Here is a 23,117-nt window from a genome sequence, read left to right on the forward strand (position 1 = left end):
CAGGGTATATAAAACTATTGTACAAAGTTATTTGTAAGCATCTGCTAATTGACTTTTAACGTATCAATAAGATTTATTTGACATACCAAAGATCTTTGGTTCGATATCTCTTTTATTGAGATAAATAAAAACGATTTGTGTGGTGGGTGTGTGTGTAATACGTTGACGTTTTACCTTCCATAATTTAATGTGATAAAACATCAAGAGAAGTATGTATGTAATAGCTATCATTAGACTCAAGTAATAATCCAAATTTTATTAAACAATGATCGAATACGTCAAGCTTATCGCGAAAAAGCGAAGTAGCGCGGAAAGATATAAGAAGGGAGCGAAATCTCTCGATTGGACGACGAGGTTTTACTTACTAGCGATTTTCTTGTCGGCAATAAACTTGTACCCCGCTGTAAATAGAGAGTACTTGCGTTACATAATCGATCTGATTTATTGTACCGTGTGTCACGAAGAATGCAGAATAGCCATTTTACGGGCTACCAGGACAGGTTCGGCTGAGCCGGGCACGGGCGCCTACGCGAGCGTATAGGAAATCGCGGAGCCCGTCGCGTACGGTCGTCGCCATTTTTAGGTCTTATACATACGGAATTGCCAACAAATATTCCCATTCGCTATTTCGAAAGACACTCGCACCCGTCACGCTTCGACGGGTACGCCGCCGCCGAGCTGTGTATAGAATAGATATGAAGAACACCTTTTATGCCGCGCGAGAATTCTCGTTTGGCTTATTTAGGACAAGTCGGATATTATTTTCAGAAAAAAAATCTGTTTTCATTTGGTATCAACTGAGCTGATCACCTTTGAGCGAATAAACGAACCGTTTATTAACATTCGAAGGCAAGTCTTCTAAAGACCAAGGATGCATTCAAAAACAAAGTAACTGTAACTTCTGTTATAAAAATGTCTTGAGGCTTACACAATCTAATTACGAAGCTTGCAAAAGAGAAAAAATAAGCGTAACATTGTCTATTCAAAGTCGATTATACAAATTATTGTCAAAGCCAACAAGAGCTGAATTTGCGAAAAGAGGAAGTTTGGAGAGTTTTAAATGTCAGAAAGAAAGGGATATTGACATAATATGTGCAGAAGAACGAATTAATTATTCGTTAAATTCTGTAGCCATACAAATTGCCCATCTCTAACGATGAGAAGACGCGATAAAGATCATATATAAATCGCTGTCGAAGCGGTTTGGAACACGCGGACCATCGATCATGACGACGACGACAACGACGTCGCGGCTTCGCGGGATGAAAGCAATTGACGGTCCTTTCGTTTCGGAGTCTTATATTAATGGCGATGAAGCAAGAATTCAGATTCGGAGGAGATCCGCGCGTGGATAAGGCGCGCGCGCGCGCGGGCGTCTTTGTGATGCAAAGAAGTCATAAAAGCGGAATACTCATCGGAGAAAGAGGGGGTATACTTCTTTTTTTCTCATTAATTAAATGGTCTCCCGCCCGACGGGAGAAACGTCGAATATACTATCTTTAATGAACGTTTCTCTCTCGCGACGCCGCGCCCGTGCAGACCGTACAGCTTCCCGAATTCATTAAGTCGCCATTTTGCCGCTCGCGCCAACATAATTGCGGATTTTCCGCCTCCGCTCTGATACGCCGCCCTTCTCTCCGTCTTCGTCGTCGTAACCTTCGATTCAATGAATAAACTTTAAACACTTGTAGTCGTGACCTTCCATAAATCAATGCGGACGATACCGATCTGCAAGCGTTCTCAAGAGAGCGCGCGGCGCGTCACTTCCGAGTTGCACAGCGACGCATATACGGTATATACGCCGCGCAAGTGCGCTTAAAAAATCCGCAAACGCGGAAATATAGCTCGCCCAAGGCCGCCTATGGTCGCGCGGTGGGGCGAACACAATAAGATGATCCCGGAGACATGTATCTATATAAAAGGAATCGTTTTCCCGTATAGTTGCAATCGCAGTATCGGTCAGTGTTGTCCTGTGTGTTCGCCAACGGGAATAAAGCTGATAAAACGCTTAACATGTTCAAACTGGCAAGTATATCCACCAGTACGCTCGTGCATGTTCGTTCGCCCACCTGCAATGTCTACAGAGTGATCGATTTGTTTCCGGCCGCGATACTTCCGCGACTTAATTCTCAAACATCATCGGCACGGAGCGTTGCGTGCTGCATCGTGTTTTCGAAAAATTCAGACGCCACTGCTACGAAACTTTCATCGAGACACGGTCTTTAACGCGGTTTAAGATAAAGCTTTGTTCGTCGTTCCGAGTTAGAATTCGGAATAAAATCCGGACGCTGAATGCATTCCGCGCCAGAACTAGCACCACGAGACTATACAAAATTCTGTGGAGTAACCGCTCAATTTCGCTAATAAACGCGTCGGCAGAGCGCTTACGCCTCATAAATTCGTCGAGTTTCGCCGAAATCGAGAACGCTCAGACACTCCGATCCGCGTGCGTAAAAGCGTCCGCGATCGATCAGCCCGTATATATAAATCCTTCTCGAAGCTGGAATCCCCCGGAGCGAGGAAAAGCGTTATTGCGAGATTACAGCGTCGTCGAAATCGAAGTGGAAACATTTCCGTGCGCGCGAAACTTCCGCGACACGCGTCCGTGTGTCGTGCGGATAATTGAATTATCGTGAAAGAGGAAAAGAAAAGCGTGGCGCTGTCATCGAGTCGAGGGGTAAAGGGGGGAAAGAAAAAAAGAGATCGGCGCTCTCGTTCTTGGCACGTGCGATCGTGTCGGTGATTAATTGGAGCGAGGTGACATCGAGCTCGCGCGCGGCGGGCGCGGTGGCAAAAAGCGGACCGATCAGGCGTCGCCAAAGTCATCCGGCAGCGCACGCTAAATGCGCCTCGCTTGCCCGCTCGAGCACACTCTCGACATTTTTCATAGCGCCCGTAAAAACCGTGACAAGGGAAAACGCGGATAGGTGGAGGGGAGGGGAAGAGGGTAGGTGGACGCGGTCCGACCCTGGGCGTGCGATTTAAGCGACGTGTCTCGCTTTCAAAAGCGTAATCACACCCTTATTGCTTCGCAGGTCCTGATAGCTATTGCGGTGGTAGCGGCCACATGCGCCCCGATGCCGGAACCGGCACCGGCGCCTGCCCCGGCACCAGGTCCCCTGCCACCAGGTTCCCTGCCACCGACCGCGTTGCTCGCCCCTGTTCCAGCGGTGGTCTACGCGCCTTTAAAAGTGTACCCGTATCAGCCGGCGTATCCTTTGGCGTATCCTTACAACAGCTACAAGTGGATCAACCCGGGCTCGCCGTACTCTTACTAAACATCGATTCGGGCTGTCCGGAGAATCGCTAACGCCATCGCGGTGCCCCTCGTATAACGCGATTCCACCGCAACGCGCCAAATGATTCTGTATCGTGGAACGTCTCCGAAATAAAATATTCTCTTGTCGCAAACGCCGCAGTGTGCTCGACTATGACAATCACCCCCCTTCCTCCTCCTATACCCGCCCTCTTTCCCCCCCCCTCTGCCGACATCTCCCGACATCTCCGTTAATTCTGCTCCGCGGAAAAGAGGATCCTCTCGTCCCGAAGCTTTTGGCAGACTCCGCGCTATCGAACGGCCCATCAATTCCGTCCGTTTGTTCGCCGGTTTAAATTTATGAAACAACACGCGTTATACCGCATAATCGCGCTGTTCGCGGACAAGTAATTCCGTTTTAACCCATTATCCGCCAGCGATACATTTTCAGGGTAGTACGTTAAATTTTGGTCCCGCATTCTCTGCGGTATGCGCGATGCCGTAATAAACAATTCCGGACAAATAATGTGAAGCAAATACGAAACAGATGTGGATAGGAGTGTGTGAAGCAACAAGATTAAATGCTCATAACATAACACGGGAGAGAGACATTTCTCTTCTCGCGGGATTTATTTTGCATCACTTTTCATTTTAATGAGCCTCAGCTCCGTCGTTAGATAACCTCAAGATATGTGAATGAAGGCATAAATTACACGACAAAAACATGGAAAGAAAGAGGAAAAACACGTAAATTGAAAACAATGTAATATTAAAAATTCAAATATAATATTTGTGTGATGTTTCGTGAAATATTAAAAATCGTTAGACAAGTGAAAGATTATAACAATTTTTAACAAAAAGCGATTAAATAATGATGATTTCCACATATTTAATGTGACTTCACTGTTCAGCAAAAAAAATGCACAAGAACGAGAATGATTGTTTCCCGTAGTTCTATGGATGCTGCATATCCCGTTTGCTAAATTGTTCTATTACGTCACAATTTTGAGAAATTTGCAGTTAAAATTGCACGCAAGAAAGGACTATTTTAGTGCATTTTGGCATATTATAACCATGATATGTGACGTGTTGGAGAAGTTTTATTGCAATCAAAATTAAGTATGTTGTTAGGACTTTCAGCCCTTAAAAGTTTGTCGAGTCAATTATGATTAAAAAGATATTGATGATTAACATAGAGTCAAAGTTGTGATTATTAGGATCTATGAAACATTTTTAATTACTTTTTAATTAATTTTTAATTGATAACATATGTTTAAAAACACCGTTTAAATCGTTTAAAAACATAATTAAAAAATATTTATAGATCCTTCATGGTTTATGTAAATTGCAACTTTGACGCAATAGACTCTATGTTAATCACTAATATCTTCTCAACCATAATCGACAAAACAAATTTCTTTTAAGAATTGGAAGTTCGACCAACATAATACTTTTTTGATTATAATTAAATAGAGAGAATGCCATATCTTCGATCGGGCTAAATCTTTGTAGCCTAATAATATTTTGTACGAATTTACATAATCTTTATTTAAAATAAATTTAATCAAGGAATTCACGCGCGCGTATCACATTTAAATTCCCTAAGAAGTTACAACTTGTAATGGATTATGAAACTTTGTTACGCGTATAAACCTGCAAGAAGTGAAACTATATCTTATCCACTATGTGAGATACGCGTGAGGAACATATCAGCATACTAATGCGCGTTAATACAACGCATGCACTATTCTGATAAAAGATGTTACGGCGGCAACGCATAACCATTTCAGATGACTATTATTACTATTCCTTTAATTTCATTTTGGAGAAACTTAGCTATATTTTATGCGATATGATCGCGCACTATTGCTACTTTAACTGCTGTTGTTGTAGAAAACAAAGTACACTTTTATTTTATATTATCCACAAAAAACACAACCGTCGCTATTTTTATTTAAATTGAGAATGCTCCATATTAAAGATAATAAGTATAAGGAATTTTACGTGTGAATAGTTTCCGTCAGAGCCTTCTCTTTCTTGGATAAAGAGAAACGATCGATTTTTTTAAGTATGCGAAAACCAGCCAAAATAAGAGCGCGCGTCACAAATCAGACAGGCGGAAAACTTGTCTCGAATGAAACGCATTGTATAATCGTCGAGATTTTATTTTTCCAGACAAGAACACAAAGAAAGACTTTACGCCACTTCTGTCCGTTAATTTCCAAAAGACCTCGGTGTCAACTTTATGCGAGCCATAAAACGATGCACTCGGTACTCTTCCGCGCCTACGACTCGTTCAAAGTGGAATACTGGACATGGCAGCTGATAAGATAAACCAGATGCAATGGGCAAACATCGAATAAAAATACTTTCGGAAAGACGAGGGGTGAAGGAGGAACAATTTTGAGAATGATTCACGCTCGTAAAGCAGAACTCGTGGACTTGTACTAGTTGCAATGTATAACTGTATACGCATATTTGTGTATGTGTGTGTGTGTGTGTGAGCAAGATGCGGTTATGCCGACTCGATATATCTATTTATATTGGAAGACAGAAAAAAATACTTTTACGCGCACTCCGGTTTATTGCGCCCTTAGTAATATACGTGTGCGTTCAATAAAATTGCTGCTAGCATGGCACAGAAATATCGTGGATAAGTCCGGATAACGTCGGCAGACGCAGAACGGCGAACGGAAGGCATAAAAATCTTTTCGCAGGGCCAGCAAGGATATTATCTTTATGGCGGCGTTATTTTCCCTCCTTTATAGTGAGAGTCACCACTGGGATTTGGAGTTGCGCGAGCAATAACACACCCGTTGGATTTATAATTAAAATTTTATTAAAATTCCATATGAACAAGGGTAGGGTTTAGGATGATGGCGGAATGATCCAGGTGAGAATCCGGAAATTTGTTGTTCGATGAAGTACACAAAGAAAAGACAAATGTGGAAAATGGGAAGATTTGACCGATCCTGCGCGGAGTGCTGGAGAGACCTGGTTGATCCGCGCGCACGTTCCTTTTTTTAGATTTCGCTCTCCCCCGCTCGCGGTGGGCCTGATGGTTCACGCGTGGAGGCGATTAAGCGAAGTGTCGAAATCAGCGATTGAAGACTTGCGTGCAAAATTTTTTGTCTTCCTTTGAATTACGGTCTTTCCTTCGCATTAGGTCGATTTACGAGGGAAGTAGGGGATGTGTGTGTGTGGTTTTTTTTTTTGCTTCCAGGGCTGCGTCGTCGTGACTCGGTGGTGGTGGTGGTGAGTTTACGCTGGCTCTCTCAGTCTAACCATGCAGAGCGAGACCACCGTGTCCGGCCAAGACGGTCCTGGTGACGATAGCGGGGGTATGGACAGCGGGAGCGATGGGCTGGGCGATCACTGCGGCATGGCCAACGGACAGCGCCGGGGCGGCAACGACCTGCGGGGAGACGATCGGGCCGACGCCGTGGCTAATCGCAACACCGGTGAGACCACCGGGATAGGCGAAGGCGACCGCCAGGATGGCAGCGAAGACAGCCTATGAAGAAAATTGTACGATGGGTTTAGAAAGGCTCTTGCACTCTGCTCTCTTTAACAGTCTTTCAGTCCGTCCGAAAGTTATCCTAGCTTGCGTAACGTGTCTTCCCATTGGTGTCCCGGTTTCTTATATATGTTCCGTCGAAAGTTCACCGCGAGGAAATAGACAATGAGGCTAATTAAAATTACGCAATCGCTACGAATTACGTCATCTCGATCTAGCGAACTATTTTTATAATCGTCCTATCGTCCCGGTCGTCGGCAGAACGAGATAAGATTAGATCAGCGCGTGCGATCCTTCTGCAAGAAATCGCGAGAGAACACGAAGTCGATCGGTGCATGGAATTGCAATTAAAAATGCAACGTGCGAGCTGCATTCCGCTTTGGCGGTGGCGACTGCGGCGACGGCGACGGTACCACCACTGCTGACTAACAATGTGCATGCTTCAGTGATTTCGTTCGCATAAGATTTCCGCGGGAAAGAGAGGTCGGGTTGAGTTGCCGGTTGCGTCGTCGAGACCGGTGAACGGCGTAAGGGCGGGTTCGTCGTCGTGTCGTGTCGTGCATATACCGCTCGCATGCCAAAGCGGAAAGGTCACAGCAAACGCGAAAGGGAGGAGAAGGAGGAGGAGGAGGAGAGGCCGAGGGAGATCTTTTTTTTCTCGCGTTTACATATATGCACACCGTGGGATAGCCGCCCGTCTCTTTATCGATCACACGCGGGAGACGCGAGAGTGACGACGACGACGAAAGGAGTCCCCGTCGGTGGTATTAGAGGCACTGTTTACCCGGGATGTACAAACGCGTCATTCCGAGCCGGCGAAAAGGAAATCTCGACTCGGAACTGGATGGATAACGGCGCGCTTTCCGGCTTTAAAGCGTAACATCTTTTAGCGTGTATCTTTCTTTCACTCTTCGGCGGATCCTCGCTTGGTATCGTAATGATTCCTTTTACGGATCGACGGACGACACAGTCGAGAATTGTGTTTGCGATCGCACCCGATCGAAGCCGAGGGATGGAGTAATCGCGACGAGACGCCTCCGTTAAAATCAGTCAGCGGAAATATTGTCGCGTTCCTTGTTTGCGGAGAATTTACATTTCGGAAAATCGATCGGCGTTCTATTGTATTCCATTGTGCGTATACTTTATAGCGTTTACGGTTTCATCGATCAGTTAGTCAATACATTCGCGTCAACAAACAAAGCGGAAACGATCGCCACCCGTTCCGTTTCGAGCGTTTTTGTAATTGTAATCGAGGAAAGAAAAGAACTTGCAAAAAAACTATAGAGAGATTATAATTAGATGAATCGTTTTAGCTTACCAGCTTGAACATGTTGATTGGTTGTGGGATTGCTTGGTACTTCTCGGAAGTAAGTCAGCTTATGTCTCTTTCGGCGACTCGGGAGCCTTATATACCGCGTGGGATTTTTAAAAAACGCCATGAAATTGATCACGTGACCCCGTATCTGCATGACGATATCTGCCGGATAGTTAAATCAGCCGATCACTGGGCATGGTGGGGTGGCCGCGTGAACCAATCGTCTCCGCGTTACCGGCCCGATCGTCCCACCGATTTGCCAATAATGCGCTTTCAACCCCTCGCGTCGATTGCGAGAATTGGGTTAAGACACTCCGTGTTGTAAGGTACCGGTACGCAGGCACAGAACCGATACCTGGCACGACGATACACGCGCAACGGCGCGAGTGTGTGAATGTGTGGGGTAAGTGCGGTTTACTTATGTACACGGGAGAAAAATTGCGACCGGGTGCCCGCCGTCGGATGCAAATTTCTAAAGACGGCAGCCAAGGTCTGACACCCGTGACCTTTTTCTCTTCTACTTTTTCATACGGGATACGTCTACGAGAGCATTTATGGATCCCGATTATCAAGTCTCGAAATGGAGCTTAGCAACGAACTCCGTTCCCCGCATCCAGGTATTTTTGCGAGAAGCGAGGAATCTATTCGGCAAAAACTTTGCGAGTCAAAAACTTTGAAGCCACGATGCAATGCTACTGCATTTTAATTAGAGAATTGTAGTCGGGTGTCAGCTAAGTGCCATGTTATAAAATTTCTTTTCCTTGCAGAAACATTTTGCAAGACTATCGTGTACCAAGACTAAGGTATTAACAGGATGGCTGTGGGCCAATGCTTTGCTAAGTAATTATATGAAATATTTGATGCCACCTTCCTAGGTAATTATGCTTCGGGAGTCATAAAGCACTCTTTTATCGAAATAAATAAAATTTATATACATATATTTGTATCTTGGAGGTAAAGAATCGTATCTCCGGTTTTGATCAAGATTAGAGTTGATACTTTTTCCAATATACCAGAAGTTTAAATTGTATAATGGTAAAGAGTCTTATGTCCATTTATTACTAGTTCCTAAGATACATTGTTGAGAAAAAGTGGTATTGGAAATTGTCATAGAAATAATAAACTTTAAGTCCTGTTTTCTCTCTAATAACAGAGAGATATGATTTTTTATTTCTAAGGTAGACACACACAGACATACAATATCTTTGCAGATACAAAACTTAAAATGACTTTCTGGTAACTCAGAATATCATATCTAGAACACTTGTTAGCTAATATTTGATACAATGTTGAGAAAAAGTTACATTAGAAATTTTTATAGGAATAATAAACTTTAAACCTGTTTTCTCTAAATTTCTAATAACGGAGACGATTTTTTACTTCTAAGATATATCATTTCTAGAACACTTGTTAGCTAATATTTGACTTGTATCATACGTTCGGTATAGATACAAACGTATATACTTTATATCAACAGTTATAAATATTGGGATTATTCTGGCATCGAAATGATACGGGTCTTGATCAAATTTTGCAATCTACCCAGTCGGCATTCTTTTCGAATTAAGTTATTATTTATTCTCATCGCGCTTAAAACCTACGGTTGGAAGTTCGATGCGACGATCGGGGCAATCACGGAGATTAGAATAGTTCCTGTCATTCGCGAAGCGAGAGTCTGTAATTAGGAGAAGAGCAATTTAATCAGCGCGACACGCACACACACATAGCGGCGGATCCCAACCGCGGTGAGAGTCTCCAGGGATTTCCCGTCCCGAGCACGAGATCAAACTTTTATCAATGGGGGAACTATTGCGTAAATTATAATATCGGGTTGGATAACTCGACGCGAGATATTATGACTCGGATTACGATCGTCGCGAAACGCATGGTAGCATAACAAGTGCGATCAAATATCCCGGGTCAAGTCGGGACTCGTGATAGTCCTCGGCGCGATAGTCTCCTCGAGTGGGTGTGCGTGTGGGCGCGGTACGGTGCGAAACGATATACACAAAGGCCGAGTGCATTTATTTATCAAACATCGGTCGTTAATGTCCTAGGTAAATCACGAGCAACGGTGAAATCATCCTCCTCAATCTCGCATTGATTCCGATAGCGGTTAAGCGCTGGAGATGGAGTTAATCATCCGTAGCGAGAGAACCTTGTGCGTGCAAGTATGCGTTTTAGATGCGGCAATATTTCACAAGTACAAACGCACGTACGCTCGTACGAGAGATCGTAACGGAAATAAGATCCCGCTAAATTTTCAGCGTTTCGGAGCTCCGCTTTTATCCGACTTATTGAAAGTTTCAATAAGGGGGCCAGTGAAAATAACGCTGCTCCGCAAATGGAATATTTTCTCTCATCCGTGAAATTTATTTCGCCGGATAAACGCGCTCGTGTAATTTAGGATTCGCATTGTTGTTCGCGGAGAAACTGCAGCACTGACACTGCAAGTTTGATGCAAGATCCGAGTCGACGCGCGACGTCCTCTTGGACTTTCTGTCGGGCACAGGCTTGCACAGAGGGTTCTCCTGCCGTTTCTCGTCGCAAGAGGCGTATGGGACAGGAGGAAGATATATTTTCAGCGTTCTTGGCTGCAGTCGATCCCGTGACAAGAGGCCAGAAGATGCATTTGCGCACGTGGTAGGCGAAAAGACAATTCCCCGAGTTTGGCACGGTCTCCCTCGCCAAGCAATTCACGGAAGATCGATCGCTTTCGAAGATCCTATAAAGCCATTCCTCGGATTCGGTGCAGTGGAAGTCCCATCTTTCTTGTCCTCTAATGCGAAACTGATAGCAGGTTACCTTCCTCCAAAAATTCGAATACGTCTTAATAAGTTTCACTCCTCCAACTTATTCCAGCCGACTTTCTTCGTTATTCAATTGGAGATAATTTTTTTTACACCGTGGGAGCTTTTAATTCCGATCTTTTGCACGAGCACCATTCAATCGAGCAGGCGTATCTTTATGACATCGTGCGAATAGATAGTAATAATTTTTGCCGTGAACGAGATTACATAAAGACTATATTTTATTCTCACATAAAACAGAAGCGTCACGTAAGGAGCCGCGCGCGTATCGTTTACGTATAAATGTCAATTTATGTAAAGGCGCGTATGATTTTCATATGGAATAAGCCTCGATGTGAAAACTAAAAGCGCTAGCGACAGTTAATAAACCTTCACGTAAGGACGATGATGCTAATAATGCGGTACGTGTTATCACGATATATCACGCGACACGCTCAAACGCATTGTTCCACCTATTAATATCGCATTTTATATTACAAGATAAATTTTCGAGTGTGGGTATAACGTGCGGCCATTACCACAATCGATATACCATAATGGAAACATGTCGATAATGTGTGCGTTACACCGCAGTCTATAATTATTGTCCGTGAGCGCATTGCATTGCTGATGAGAAATAAATATGTCACGGTGGAACCCGTTACAGAACTGCCGCCATGCCGCAAGAAAAGCGTTAGATTTCATCAGACATAAAGACACAGATTTGTATATATATTTTCAGTAACCTTACTTTAAGCCAGTATAAAAAAAAAATAACTCAAGAATTCATCAATATCTTACAAGCTGTCTAGATAATTATATGTAATTTACCGCTTTTATTTATCTGGTTCGTGTAACAGGTTTGCCTGTAAAAACTCGGAACTTGTCAAATAACTTATTCCGGTGAATATCGTTACGACGGCACACGCGTGACCACTTATTTATTAAATTTAAGGCAACCTTTTAATCTCGCTTTCAATGTCCGATATATTTTAGAAATAAAAAAATCGGGCGTATACACACACACCGCCTTTGAATTAACATACGCAACACAACTCGGTCTGCGCGCGTCTGCGTCGAGTGGGGTATGTGTTAAAGCACCTTCCCACGTGTGCGCTATACATCCACCACACGCTGTCCCTGTGCGCGGATATAAAAAGCGGACGAGTAGCACGTACCTGTCCAGGGAGACCGCGACCAGGCTGTAGACGGAGGCTGCCACGGAGACGCCCTGTATATAAGCGACCGCTTTGCACATGAACCATCCCAGGATCCACGCTGAAACACAAGTCCGTAATTTATCGTTTCGAGTATCACTCGTAGAAACTTCAGGCGGCTGCCTCGACGAGTAGCGGTCGAAGGGCTTTTTAGGGACTACTACTGGCGGGAGAGCGGCCGACTTATACGAGGGCCGAACTTACTCAACAGCGAGGAACAAACGCTAAGTCTAAGGGCACTCGACGGAGATACTAATTGTACCGCATTACCAATGCGAACCAAAAAGAACGCGAATAAGTTGTAAAAATCGCGAGTTCTTTTATAATGTACAATCTTACGTAGCATTAAGTAGCTTTTGGAAAAATTGGGATACGACTCTATTCGTACACTGATGAGAAAAAAATTTGTTAATCCCAAAAATAGTCCGATACGAGCAACTAAATATTTTAGGTAGTTTAACTAAACATTAGTTAAATTAATTAATTCTTGATTTAAAAATTTTAAAGGTTGACATTAATGCATTATACCTTTTTTAGTGCAACTTAATAATTGTTGAAACAACTAATGTTTAGTTAACTAACATATTTAGTTGCTTGTATCGGACTAAATATTTTTTAAGATTAATAAATTTTTTTCTCAGTGTAATTTTCGATAATTATACGAAATTATAATTAACGAAAGTTTGCAGCTCATCAATACATCAAAAGAGATTATCAATAAAGACACTTTAGATTGTTTCGACGACGCGAATAACGGAGCAGAGAAAAAGTATTATTTATAGTTAAAATTAATTATTACTAATTAATGCTTGATTGCGTGAGTCAGCGTGAGAAAGTTCACGTTGTTTTATTATATCCCCGTTGTAACAAAAATAAAATAGAAGTCTCGTTATTTTCGAGCAAAATAATGTCTGAATGATAGCATCGCGTGGTAGTTACATTATGAATCCGAGTGACCCATTTTTGCGGAAAAAAGCGGGCGACATAAGCGTGTATCAATTTTATTGTCCGCCACTTTTCTATACGTTTACAATAACTATTATATTCGTTTTCAAGAAGAATGTAATTAATCCCGCGCCCGAAAATGAGGGGAAGCTTAGAACAAGGGAATTTTCAACTACAGCCATCCATCATCGTCCCCGATTGATGGTACGGTAAATAATTATCTCACATAATACAATATTGAAAGCATTTGGTAGTATAATATGATCGATGGGAAAGTTTATCGTGTTCTCCAGAATAATAGGACTATACAGGGTGACGGGAAGGGTTAGATAGGTCCATCAAAAGAATGGTCGCTCATAAATATCGAGCATCCACCTATATCGTGGTAGTATCGCATCATAATACAAACGCAAAGTGCGAACGAGAGTTGCAGTTAATCTCTATTTTCGCGACTGACTCCATCCCGATCGTTTGTCCCGCGATTGTCACGGTGCCGAGTATCCTCGCGAAGAAATCCTACAATTTTCGAAGAGTCGTACCGTAAATTCTAGCGGTTATAAAATAGAACGCTCTCGTGCGTGATGCACGACGCCGCGCCGCCGATAATGAATAGCAACGCGCGATCACATCGGGCGCAAGTTTCAGCGGAGTATTAAGGGTTGGGGTGTACCCAAGGGGATGTTGAAACGCCTGTTTATCGAATTCGATCGATGTCCCGCTTCCTCTAATCGCGTGACGACACGTTCAAGCTGAACAGCGGACACGGTTCGGCCGTGGAGTATTGTGCGCAAAGTGAATGGTGGCGCACACAAGGTCGCGTAGAAGGGAACCCTCCCGTCTGCACCGCAGATCGCGGCCGTTAAGCCGATAATTATTTATTCCGTCGAATACATAATTTCTCGATAAAGCGAGTCCGACTATCGCGCTGCATTAATGCATCCACTCATGGAGAGATAATGGACAATGCGAATTGCACCGGGGATATAACGTTAATGCTCGCGGCGGGGAATAGGCATCGACGGTTAATTTCTGTAAATTAAGCCTCAAGAATATAAACGAGCGGAGAAATGATAATCATCGTTCCCTATTAATACGAGTCAACTCCAACAAGATTTTCATTCGACGCCTTAGACGCTTAATGTTAGTTTTTATAAAATTACAAAAGAGAGCATCCAGAGATGTATGTTAAAGTGAATTTTCCTCTCCATATCCACCGTTCAATGAAAGTTCTACATTTTATTCCACAGAAGCAATTAACCTCTCGGACGCGCAAAAAGGACCTTTTTTCATAAAATTGAATCAAATATAATATCGGAGATCCCCCGAAGATTCGTCGAATGCACATGAGAGTTTAAATAAAAATTATCCCGCGTCTAAACTCCTCGTAAAAAAAGATGACGATAGATTGGCAATGGAACAAAAATTAAAGAGACCTCGAAAAGTTTGAAATCCAATTTGGCAATTCGATCCTCGGACCCCAAAGCTCGGAAATTCGCTTTCGTTGAATGCCAGTTCCGTTTGATTCTTCCCATTCTTGATAAAGTTTGTAACTTCCGGTTATATAATTTTGGCGAGGGAGATCCTCTCGTACACCCGCGTCGAAACTTGCCCGTCGAAAATACCGTGATCATTGTCGCGCCAATATACGTACGCGCGTCACGAATGACACGGAAGCTAGATTTCGCGTCGCACAGAGGAAACTTTCGCGCAAAATCCACTTCTTTCGCGAGGAAAGGACTTCCCCTTACATTCGGACACGCCGACCGACGGGACTTCCGATAGGACATTCAGAAAGTTTTTCGCTGAATAACGCGCGCGAGCGTATACGTGACTTGTGCCGGGACTCTCTTGTGCGAGTTTCCGGACCGTTTCGGAATGGAGTCTGATGTGCGAGCGAGCGCGCGGGCCACCCCCGATTCGAGATAAAATCAATGTCTTTGTTTCTTCGCTTTTAGAACTTATTACTCCGATCTTTTCTCGCGCGGGAAAAGTTGTATCCACCACCGGTGGATAGATATTAGATATATAGCGAGAGCAGTATATTTGGACCGCGAGAGATACTAGAGTTCATTAGGGTGGCTGATACGGCTGATACATCGGCGTGAATAACTTATGACGAGACGGAAAAAAAAATAGCCTCGTACTACATACAGCCGTTTATTGGTCGTCCGTAGGCATGTAATTACATAATCGTTCCGCGGCTCAGTATTTTCCCTTCTGTTCCACGGCGAAAGAAATGTCGATTGCGCCACTTTACAAAGGCTAACGCACGTAGAACCAGTTTCATAACTCCAATGCAACGTGCAATAACGATTGATAATAATGATAAACGCTCGGCCAACTTCGTGGAAAGCGATTCGAGCACGTGTATTATTTTTATTTATATTCCCTCCCACAGGGGGGGATATTTCTTAATAGAGAGACAAGGGCGCTGAGATAAGGCTCACTGGTAAATGCAACTACTTGCTATTTTTCACAATTTAAATTAATGTCTTTGTCGTGTATCGACGAACTTGAAAATATGCGAAAAGTCTTATTGGTCAATTGCACCAACTGTCTCATTAGTCGCGTTTTCTCTTTCTCCTTTTCGTCTAGCCGTCAGTAATAATATGTAATTTTCTAATCAAAGCTGTCATTTATATTTTGCAGCAGTTAATAGTTAGTCATGGGTATTATATCAGAGTGAAAATTGAGGCAATAACTGGGAAATGACCTTGGCCCATTTTCCGCTCAGATCTACCGTCTCTTTGTGCGCCAAAATGTTTTATTCCATTGTTTTGATGGAGTTACACGTCAACTTTTTTTTTACAAAATTCATATCTTTAATACCAGATATAGCACCGTTTGAAATAGCAAGCGGGAACGTTCGGAAAGTGAACGTAAATGCATTTTGAACTAACGTTGAATAATCGAACTATTATCACAAAATAAAGGTTAATTCGTCATTTTATCGAACTCGTAATTTCGAATAACCCCTGTCAAGTACGCTCATCATATTTATAACTGAACGGAATATCGCTCCTGGCAACTTTCGTTTCAGTACACTTTTCTTTGCAACCAAACCCTTTTTATGGCTATCATCTCAATTGAAGTCTATTGCGCGCGGTGTACGAAAAACGATCGCGTTCTAAAGTGATGGAAGTCGGACTTAATCTCAGAAACGCGCAATGTCGTGCGTTAACGACGCTTTTTCCCCGGCGGCCTTCGCCGCCGGTATAAAAGCGGGAAGAAAAAAATCATCGCTTTTAATTGTCCACCGTGGAAACAAGGTCCGATGTCCGAGTGATCGATCGGTGGTAGCGAATTTAATCGCAAAGTCACGTTCGCGATTTTAAATGTCAAATTTTTACAATTACCTCGCTCGCGCGCGAGCGTACGTATATACGCGTGCAATGCCGTCTCTGCATATTACTTTCACTGTCTACGCTCGATTAGATAAGCCGCTGGCAAGGTAGGTATAATCTACGCACCGGCGGCAATCGTGGTTGTGACCCCGCGCACGACTCACACCACAGCGCACGCCACACCGCACTATACGGTACACTATCGGATTAGCGTGAACGGGAGGAGTATAGCCTACGGTTTTGCAGCTTTTTAGCAGACCCAGAAGTGTAGCATTACCGTAACGCGATCTAATTTTACAGGGACGGGACAGTTAAATGGCAAAAGAGCGACGTTGAGTATCGATTAACTAAAAATGATTTACAGTCGCTTTTTGGACGCTTCCCGAATACGTCCGCGTCTCATTAACTCGATTACTGTTACGAAGGACATGTGTCGTAAAAACGTTTCCCACAGGAACAAGAGGATGTATCCAGAAGACATTTTCGTATTGATTTTTTTTTGGAACGCGCTAAAATCTCGGAGAACCTATATTGAAGATATATATATATATATATATATATATACACGGCCGTATATATCACGACTGTGAATGAAAATGTCAAGTTAATAGTTTTTTACTAACTTTGCCGGTGGATTTTATTTCACGGTTTTTAGATTGGAGCCGGGCCAACTTAGGTTAAGGGCCAGATCGTAGATTAAGTTAAGACCGGAGTCGTCGAAAAGTCTTTTGGAATTTTTCTTCTTCATCAAGAAGAAGTTGTTAAAGGAGCTTACTGAAAGTAGCTTACTAAAAACACACAAAAGACCAAATGACGTTTGAAAACTCAGGGTGCCTCTTAAACATTGTTATGATATTTTAACATTTCCATGCATGTATAGAAACTGTACAATTTATGAGAAGACATGGCCATTATTTTGATAACGCTATTTCTTAATAAAACAAATAATAATTATCTTTTTAAATAGGTGGCTTTTTACATTTTTTATGTTTAAAGGAATCAATTGAAATTAAAGCTTACCAAACTTTTTAGAAAACCAGAAACTCCTCGGAAATTTATCCACTAAAAAGAGGCTTGTAAAGAAGTTTGTATCTCATTTATTGATGGAAACAGTGAATAAAATATTTTGACATATTTATTCCATCATTTAAAGTTAAAAATAATGCTGGATTTTCCATTTATAATAACCTTTTTCTATTTGTGACAACAAAAGGGGGACGGGACGTCTAAGATACAATTGGCATCAGAATGATTAAAGCATTGTTTAGACAATCTCTACTTTATTACTGTTAAAAAAAATAGTAACAATTCAGTTATACATCTGATAAAACTTTGCTATACCAGCAGGTATTCTGTGAGACAGGAACACTACATAGCGTAATATGTTGTCCAAACGCCAACGTCGACTAGGTTGATAAAAAATGGAAATATTGCAAGAGGCTCTCATAATACCTCGTCGGTCGCGAGACTGCACGAAGAAGTAATCGTGAAGACCGTGATGTTGCCACAGAGCGCCGAAAACGAGAGCGCGTCGTACAGGCTCGGATACGCGCTGACAATGCCGTGGACCGCAACATGTTCTCGGACAGATCGGGACCCTTCCTATCGTGGGAGGAATAAGAGAAAAGTACATCAGGGCGCGAGATGTCGCGCGATGAATCAGTGTTGACGTCTGCACAATTTCCTATTGTGCGAATTTCGCAGTTTCGTTTCCGCGATATCGCACTCCCAATGCCAACCTATTTGTCTTTCACATTCCGTTTCCAATTGTGCGAAACGGCCCGAAAACGTTATATACCCCGAAACGCGGAATGACTTTCGACATTCGCATACGCGGGAATGCGGTTCTAATAATTCAACGGTGAAATCATTCGCGATAAAATCCCGCAAAAATATACTATCGAGAGTTTAAACCTTTAAACGGTTACCTATTGCTTTAAGAACTCATTACAATACAAGAATATACAAAAAACTTGATTATATATTTAAAAAGATAATACTGCCACGTAATAGTACTGCGAGTAATTAACTCATTAACTGCTACAATCCTCATTAATGAACAAACGATTTCAATTTTTATATTATTAATTATTATTTGCATTTAATTAAAAATATAAAATAAAAATCTAAATTATTGATGAATGAATAATTACACTGATATATGAATAATTTTAATAATACTATAAATTATTATTCTTGTTTTATTTATAATTTAACGATGTCTGATACTCGAAATAATGTAAATATACATAGATCCGTGTTTCAAAGCTCATCCGTCTTATAACACGAAATAGTATGTAGTACGCATCCCAAATTTATGATGTTTTGCATGCTGTTAAATCCAACCTCGCCCGTCGATATCCGGCCGCCTATAATTTGTAGAGTGTCGAACTGTAGACTTACTGGAGTTATGGAAACGCGCGGATTCTTTTTAATATCCGGAACCCGACGGAAAGGAAACGCCCGGGATGAAAGAGAACGAGAAAACTTATCGTACTTCATGATGTTACGTGAAGTATCGGCGGAAGGGGACGGGGGAGGGATTGAAATTTTTGCAGCGGAGTCGACGGGATTCTCCCTTTCGCGTTCGTCATCGTCAAATATACCTATAGTCGGATCTCTCTACGGCGGAAGTACACGGCAATAAGACCCAGGCGCACCGAGTGCGGATAACATCTTGGATTTTACCGTTCGCGAAAGACATTTTAGTTGCCTGTAAAAGTTCCGCGTCGCGGAGATTCCACGCGTACCTTATACCTACACCCGCGCGCGTGAATATCTAACTATTCTTCTCGGGGCTCTATAAAGACTACGCACGCGACTATAAAGAGATTATTGTTAAAAGTGTAATGTGTTAAGAGTTTAATGGATCTTGCGGCTGCATTAAGAGACACGCTATTCAAATTACGATCGCTGCGGCGCTGTCAAGCGTGACACGAGCTCATTACATATTCCTTGATTTAACATTTTGTATAAAAGTAACAGAATTTTTAAATAGAGAGAGAAAGAACACGGAAGTCAGAATTGCCAGTGACTTTTATATAACAATATTATTAAACTTTTATTTCACGCTGTATGCAATAAAAAAGGCGCAGAATTTTCCGGCATTTTTAAGAAAATGTTGTCAAGCGACAGGAACGTTACAGCTGTCTCATTTCTTTTCTTAGCTCATGAATAATCACAAAGAGGTTTCACCATATTGCTGAACGTCATGATTATTCATACAGGCTAAGGGAAAAATAATAAGTAACAGATGTAGAGTCTAAAATTCTCTAATTTGAAGGCGCGTTTTATATTGCAAACTGGAAACCAGATTTAAAACTTGAAACATGATTTCTTTTACATTAGATTATACAAAAAAAGCGATAAATCCAAGATTTCGTTGGATTCAAGAATTTCATGCGTTTTATGAACGTTTTAGAAAAAAAGGCTGCTGCGATGATTGTTATTAAAAATAATAATAATATTTAGAAATTAATATTTATAAATAAAGATTGAACATTTTGTGTAATTTCATCAATATTCTCTGTTTTGTTACGAGATGCGTATATATATACTTTCAAATGGAATTTCTAACATATTTCTATGGATGTGCATGGATGCTGGCTACCAGGCTGTTGCGATGATAGTCGATCTTCCTAACGTCAGCCAAGTAGAAGGAATTTCAATCGGAAAGCCGTGACCCCGTAACCAAACGGGGATATCGGAATATCCCCATCTCTTCGAGGATTGCCTTTTCTAAACCAGGAAATTCTTAGAAATGGATCGCGCGGTATGGACTTCCGGCCATTGCGGTTTGCTGGTTTTTTTTTTTTTTTTTTTTTTAAAGCAGATCTGATGCTAGAGTATACTCAATCGCGCGCTGCGTTTCGAGCAAAAATGAGAAAAGAGGGACTAAGGAAACGAGAGTAAATTAGCGCGTCGCGTGACGATTGCGAATTTTCAGGTCGATGGAAGCTGAACTGAACATGCGCGCGCATGCACGCGACTTTGTTTTCGTGTATCGCGATAATATCGGCGTGTTCCAAGATGCAGGACCATGTCGTTGTATTATTAGTCCAAATTACGTATGCCACCCAGTGGACATGGAACGCTGGCTATTAGCAAAACTGCAGAAATAAAAGATAATGGGATTTTACTTTCAATGAGAATTTATATTTATTTTTAAAACTTTCTATGTTTCAGCATCATTTTTACATTCAAAGATCCCAGAAATCCCGCGATATATGACTGGAATTTAAAAATATTTTATTTGTTGCATCTGCTATATTGGATCCGCCATTCTAAATTTTTATGTTTCGATATTTTTAACTATTCAAAAAAAATCTTTAAAAATAATTAAATTGGACGTTTCTTTTCTGAAGAAACATCAGATGTGAAAGAGTTAAGCAACCATTTATATTGCAACTTGCTTGTACCAACTTTTTGCACGCAACAATGTTCGTCAACAGGAAAACATGAAGATCAGATGGAACTGGATACGTAAGTGCTCGTCTACAAGCTTGCTTTAAAAAAAATTTAAGCTCTAAGCCGTAAGAAATTGACCAATCACAATAGAATGTGAAGAGAATATTCGACTGTGATTGGTCAATTTTTTACGGCCTATATAGAGCTTAAATACCCTTTAAAGCAAGGTTGTAGACTAGCACTAATAAGTAGACCAAAGAAATCGTCGTCAGATCCATCTCTTCCAAATTTCATTATAAGCAGGATGTTATACGTATAGAAAAAACGAGGGGAGAGCTCGAAAATTATGGTCAACAAGCAAACAAACAAACAAACCACAAATAATATACCTCACTTCCGAAAGTACCGTGAGCTTTTCTAATGCAGGTTCCTCTTAATGAAACATCGCGCGGATTTACGTCTCTTTTTTCCTCCACGCCCATGATATAATGTATCCCGTCTCTACCACAAGTAACGGATTCTTTGACAAATTTGACCGACTTTTTCCACGACGGAAATGGCGAGAGAAAACGCCATTTAACAGAATTTTCTTTAACATTACGTTCATAGTTAATTGTGTCTTGAATTAATATTCTATTATAAAATAGTATCTATTTCCAATTAAAATTTAAGAACACATCAGTTTTATTATTTGTACCTCTGTGAGTTTAATTATATATCTTTGTTAACCGCACTTTAAATTATTAAAATAAATTTTATCTAAAATTAACTAAAAATATAATATAACTATATTCATTCAGTTCTTCAAAATTTTGCAAAAATTTATACTTTTTTAATTGTTTATAACTCGAAAATTATTGATGTCTTCATATTTTTGTTAAGAAAAAATTAATTCTAAATTAGTCAAAAAATCTGTTATTAAAAGAATATTGGATGGTTTTAAAGCACTGTGTATAATTACATTAGAAAGTTTTTCTCGCAAGAAACTTGCTCCGCGAGGTTGTTATCCAACGGTGCGATATGATGATCGGATTGCCATGCTTACAGGTGCTCTCTAAATCTGAATCAGTGAGTAGTTACTGCTGAATCAGTGACTATTCACTGATTCAGATTTAGAGAGCCCTAATTGAATTATATAACTTTATACAAAGCATGAGTACTTATATATAAATATCAATACGATAAGTAAAAGAAATATTCTTAATTAATTATTTAAACACTGTGCTTGGATATTTTCGTCAAATAAAAATCATCTTTATAAGTATGAATCAGGAAATGCAGCATGACGCGATACAAAAAGTCTTTATTCATACAGATACATTAAAATGTTGCAACATTTGGCAATATTAAACACATTAAATGAAAAATTACAGCGAGAACTAAAAGTACAAACGGAAAACGAAAGAACGACAGAAAGAAGGAAACAGAAGAAACGAATAGATATCATCGGACTTTAAGATTGTCCAATTGAGAGATTCGCCGCCATTATATGCAGCTGGCGAAATTCATTACGATTTCTCACATAGCACCTTCATCAGTAATTTCTGCAGATTGCTTGTCGAGAACCATTGATGTAGACGACAACATATTAATCATAAATGAGCTGATAATGATCGGCAATTAAATAGAAAATCGAACGGCAGAAACCAATAACGGTCCAATCAAATTTTCAAAATAAACAATTATTCAAAAACTTAATTCGCTTCATTACTAAAACAATTGTATTGACATAAGCCGATCATTAATTACTGATTTTATAAGAGAAAAGAGATTCCCCATATATATATAATATAAAAACTAAAAACTAGTTAAAAAATTGTTGTTTTTTTTTCAATTGTAAAAGAAATGTCTTCTCTCTCTTTTTAGTTCATATCATAGACTCTTGTGTCTTTGGTTGCAGTTGTTCTCGATTTTCGTTCTATTTAGAAATTTGGAATATCGATCGGCGATGTAGTTTTTTAAAGAGATGAGAACCAGTTACCTATCGTATTAATAACGGCGCGCTAACCTGAAAGTAGGATATATTTGTGGAAAAATGCATGAATAACGGATAAAGGCACGCTCTCGGGGGAATTCGAACGTAGGGCTCTGATCTAGATTCTCGCTGGGCGCGAGCGCGAAGGTTTCGGTGTTGTGTGGCAGCCTCTATGTAGGGCAGCTACATCGGTGTGCTAGCGACCGTCCGCGTTACTGCGACTGCGTGAGACCTCTCTTCGGGACACTGCCCCGGTTTCGAATACCTTCAAGGTCTCGCTGGCGCGGCAACGCGACACGCGCCCTCCCTGCGCCCGCGGAGATCCAGGTGCTAGGACGCGCTGAAAGCCGCG

The 23,117-nt window shown here is 41.4% G+C and overlaps 2 protein-coding genes and 1 pseudogene across 3 annotated transcripts in view; 1 reads left to right on the top strand and 2 right to left on the bottom strand.

The window, feature by feature from the left end:
- The window catches only part of Sifr (SIFamide receptor), a 44,482-nt gene that overhangs the window by 6,594 nt on the left and 14,771 nt on the right, over positions 1 to 23,117 (bottom strand). The window contains exon 2 of the mRNA XM_077407707.1: positions 12,056 to 12,155. Within this exon, the coding sequence (XP_077263833.1) occupies positions 12,056 to 12,155 (100 nt within the window). The remainder of the gene's footprint in view (positions 1 to 12,055; positions 12,156 to 23,117) is intronic.
- Positions 1,210 to 3,431, top strand: LOC143898331 (uncharacterized; annotated as a pseudogene). Its single transcript, XR_013257178.1, has 2 exons — positions 1,210 to 2,025; positions 3,036 to 3,431. The product of XR_013257178.1 is annotated as an uncharacterized LOC143898331 (transcript).
- On the bottom strand, positions 6,073 to 8,231 carry LOC143898332 (uncharacterized). The gene is made up of 2 exons (XM_077407715.1): positions 8,092 to 8,231; positions 6,073 to 6,770 (listed from the first exon to the last, which is right to left on the bottom strand). The coding sequence occupies exons 1-2, from the start codon at positions 8,101 to 8,103 to the stop codon at positions 6,537 to 6,539; spliced, it is 246 nt and encodes an 81-aa protein (XP_077263841.1). The 5' UTR covers positions 8,104 to 8,231; the 3' UTR covers positions 6,073 to 6,536.

Source organism: Temnothorax americanus, unplaced genomic scaffold (genome assembly GCF_048541705.1).
Source record: "Temnothorax americanus isolate GAGA-0224 unplaced genomic scaffold, ASM4854170v1 Scaffold23, whole genome shotgun sequence".
Lineage (NCBI taxonomy): Eukaryota > Metazoa > Arthropoda > Insecta > Hymenoptera > Formicidae > Temnothorax > Temnothorax americanus.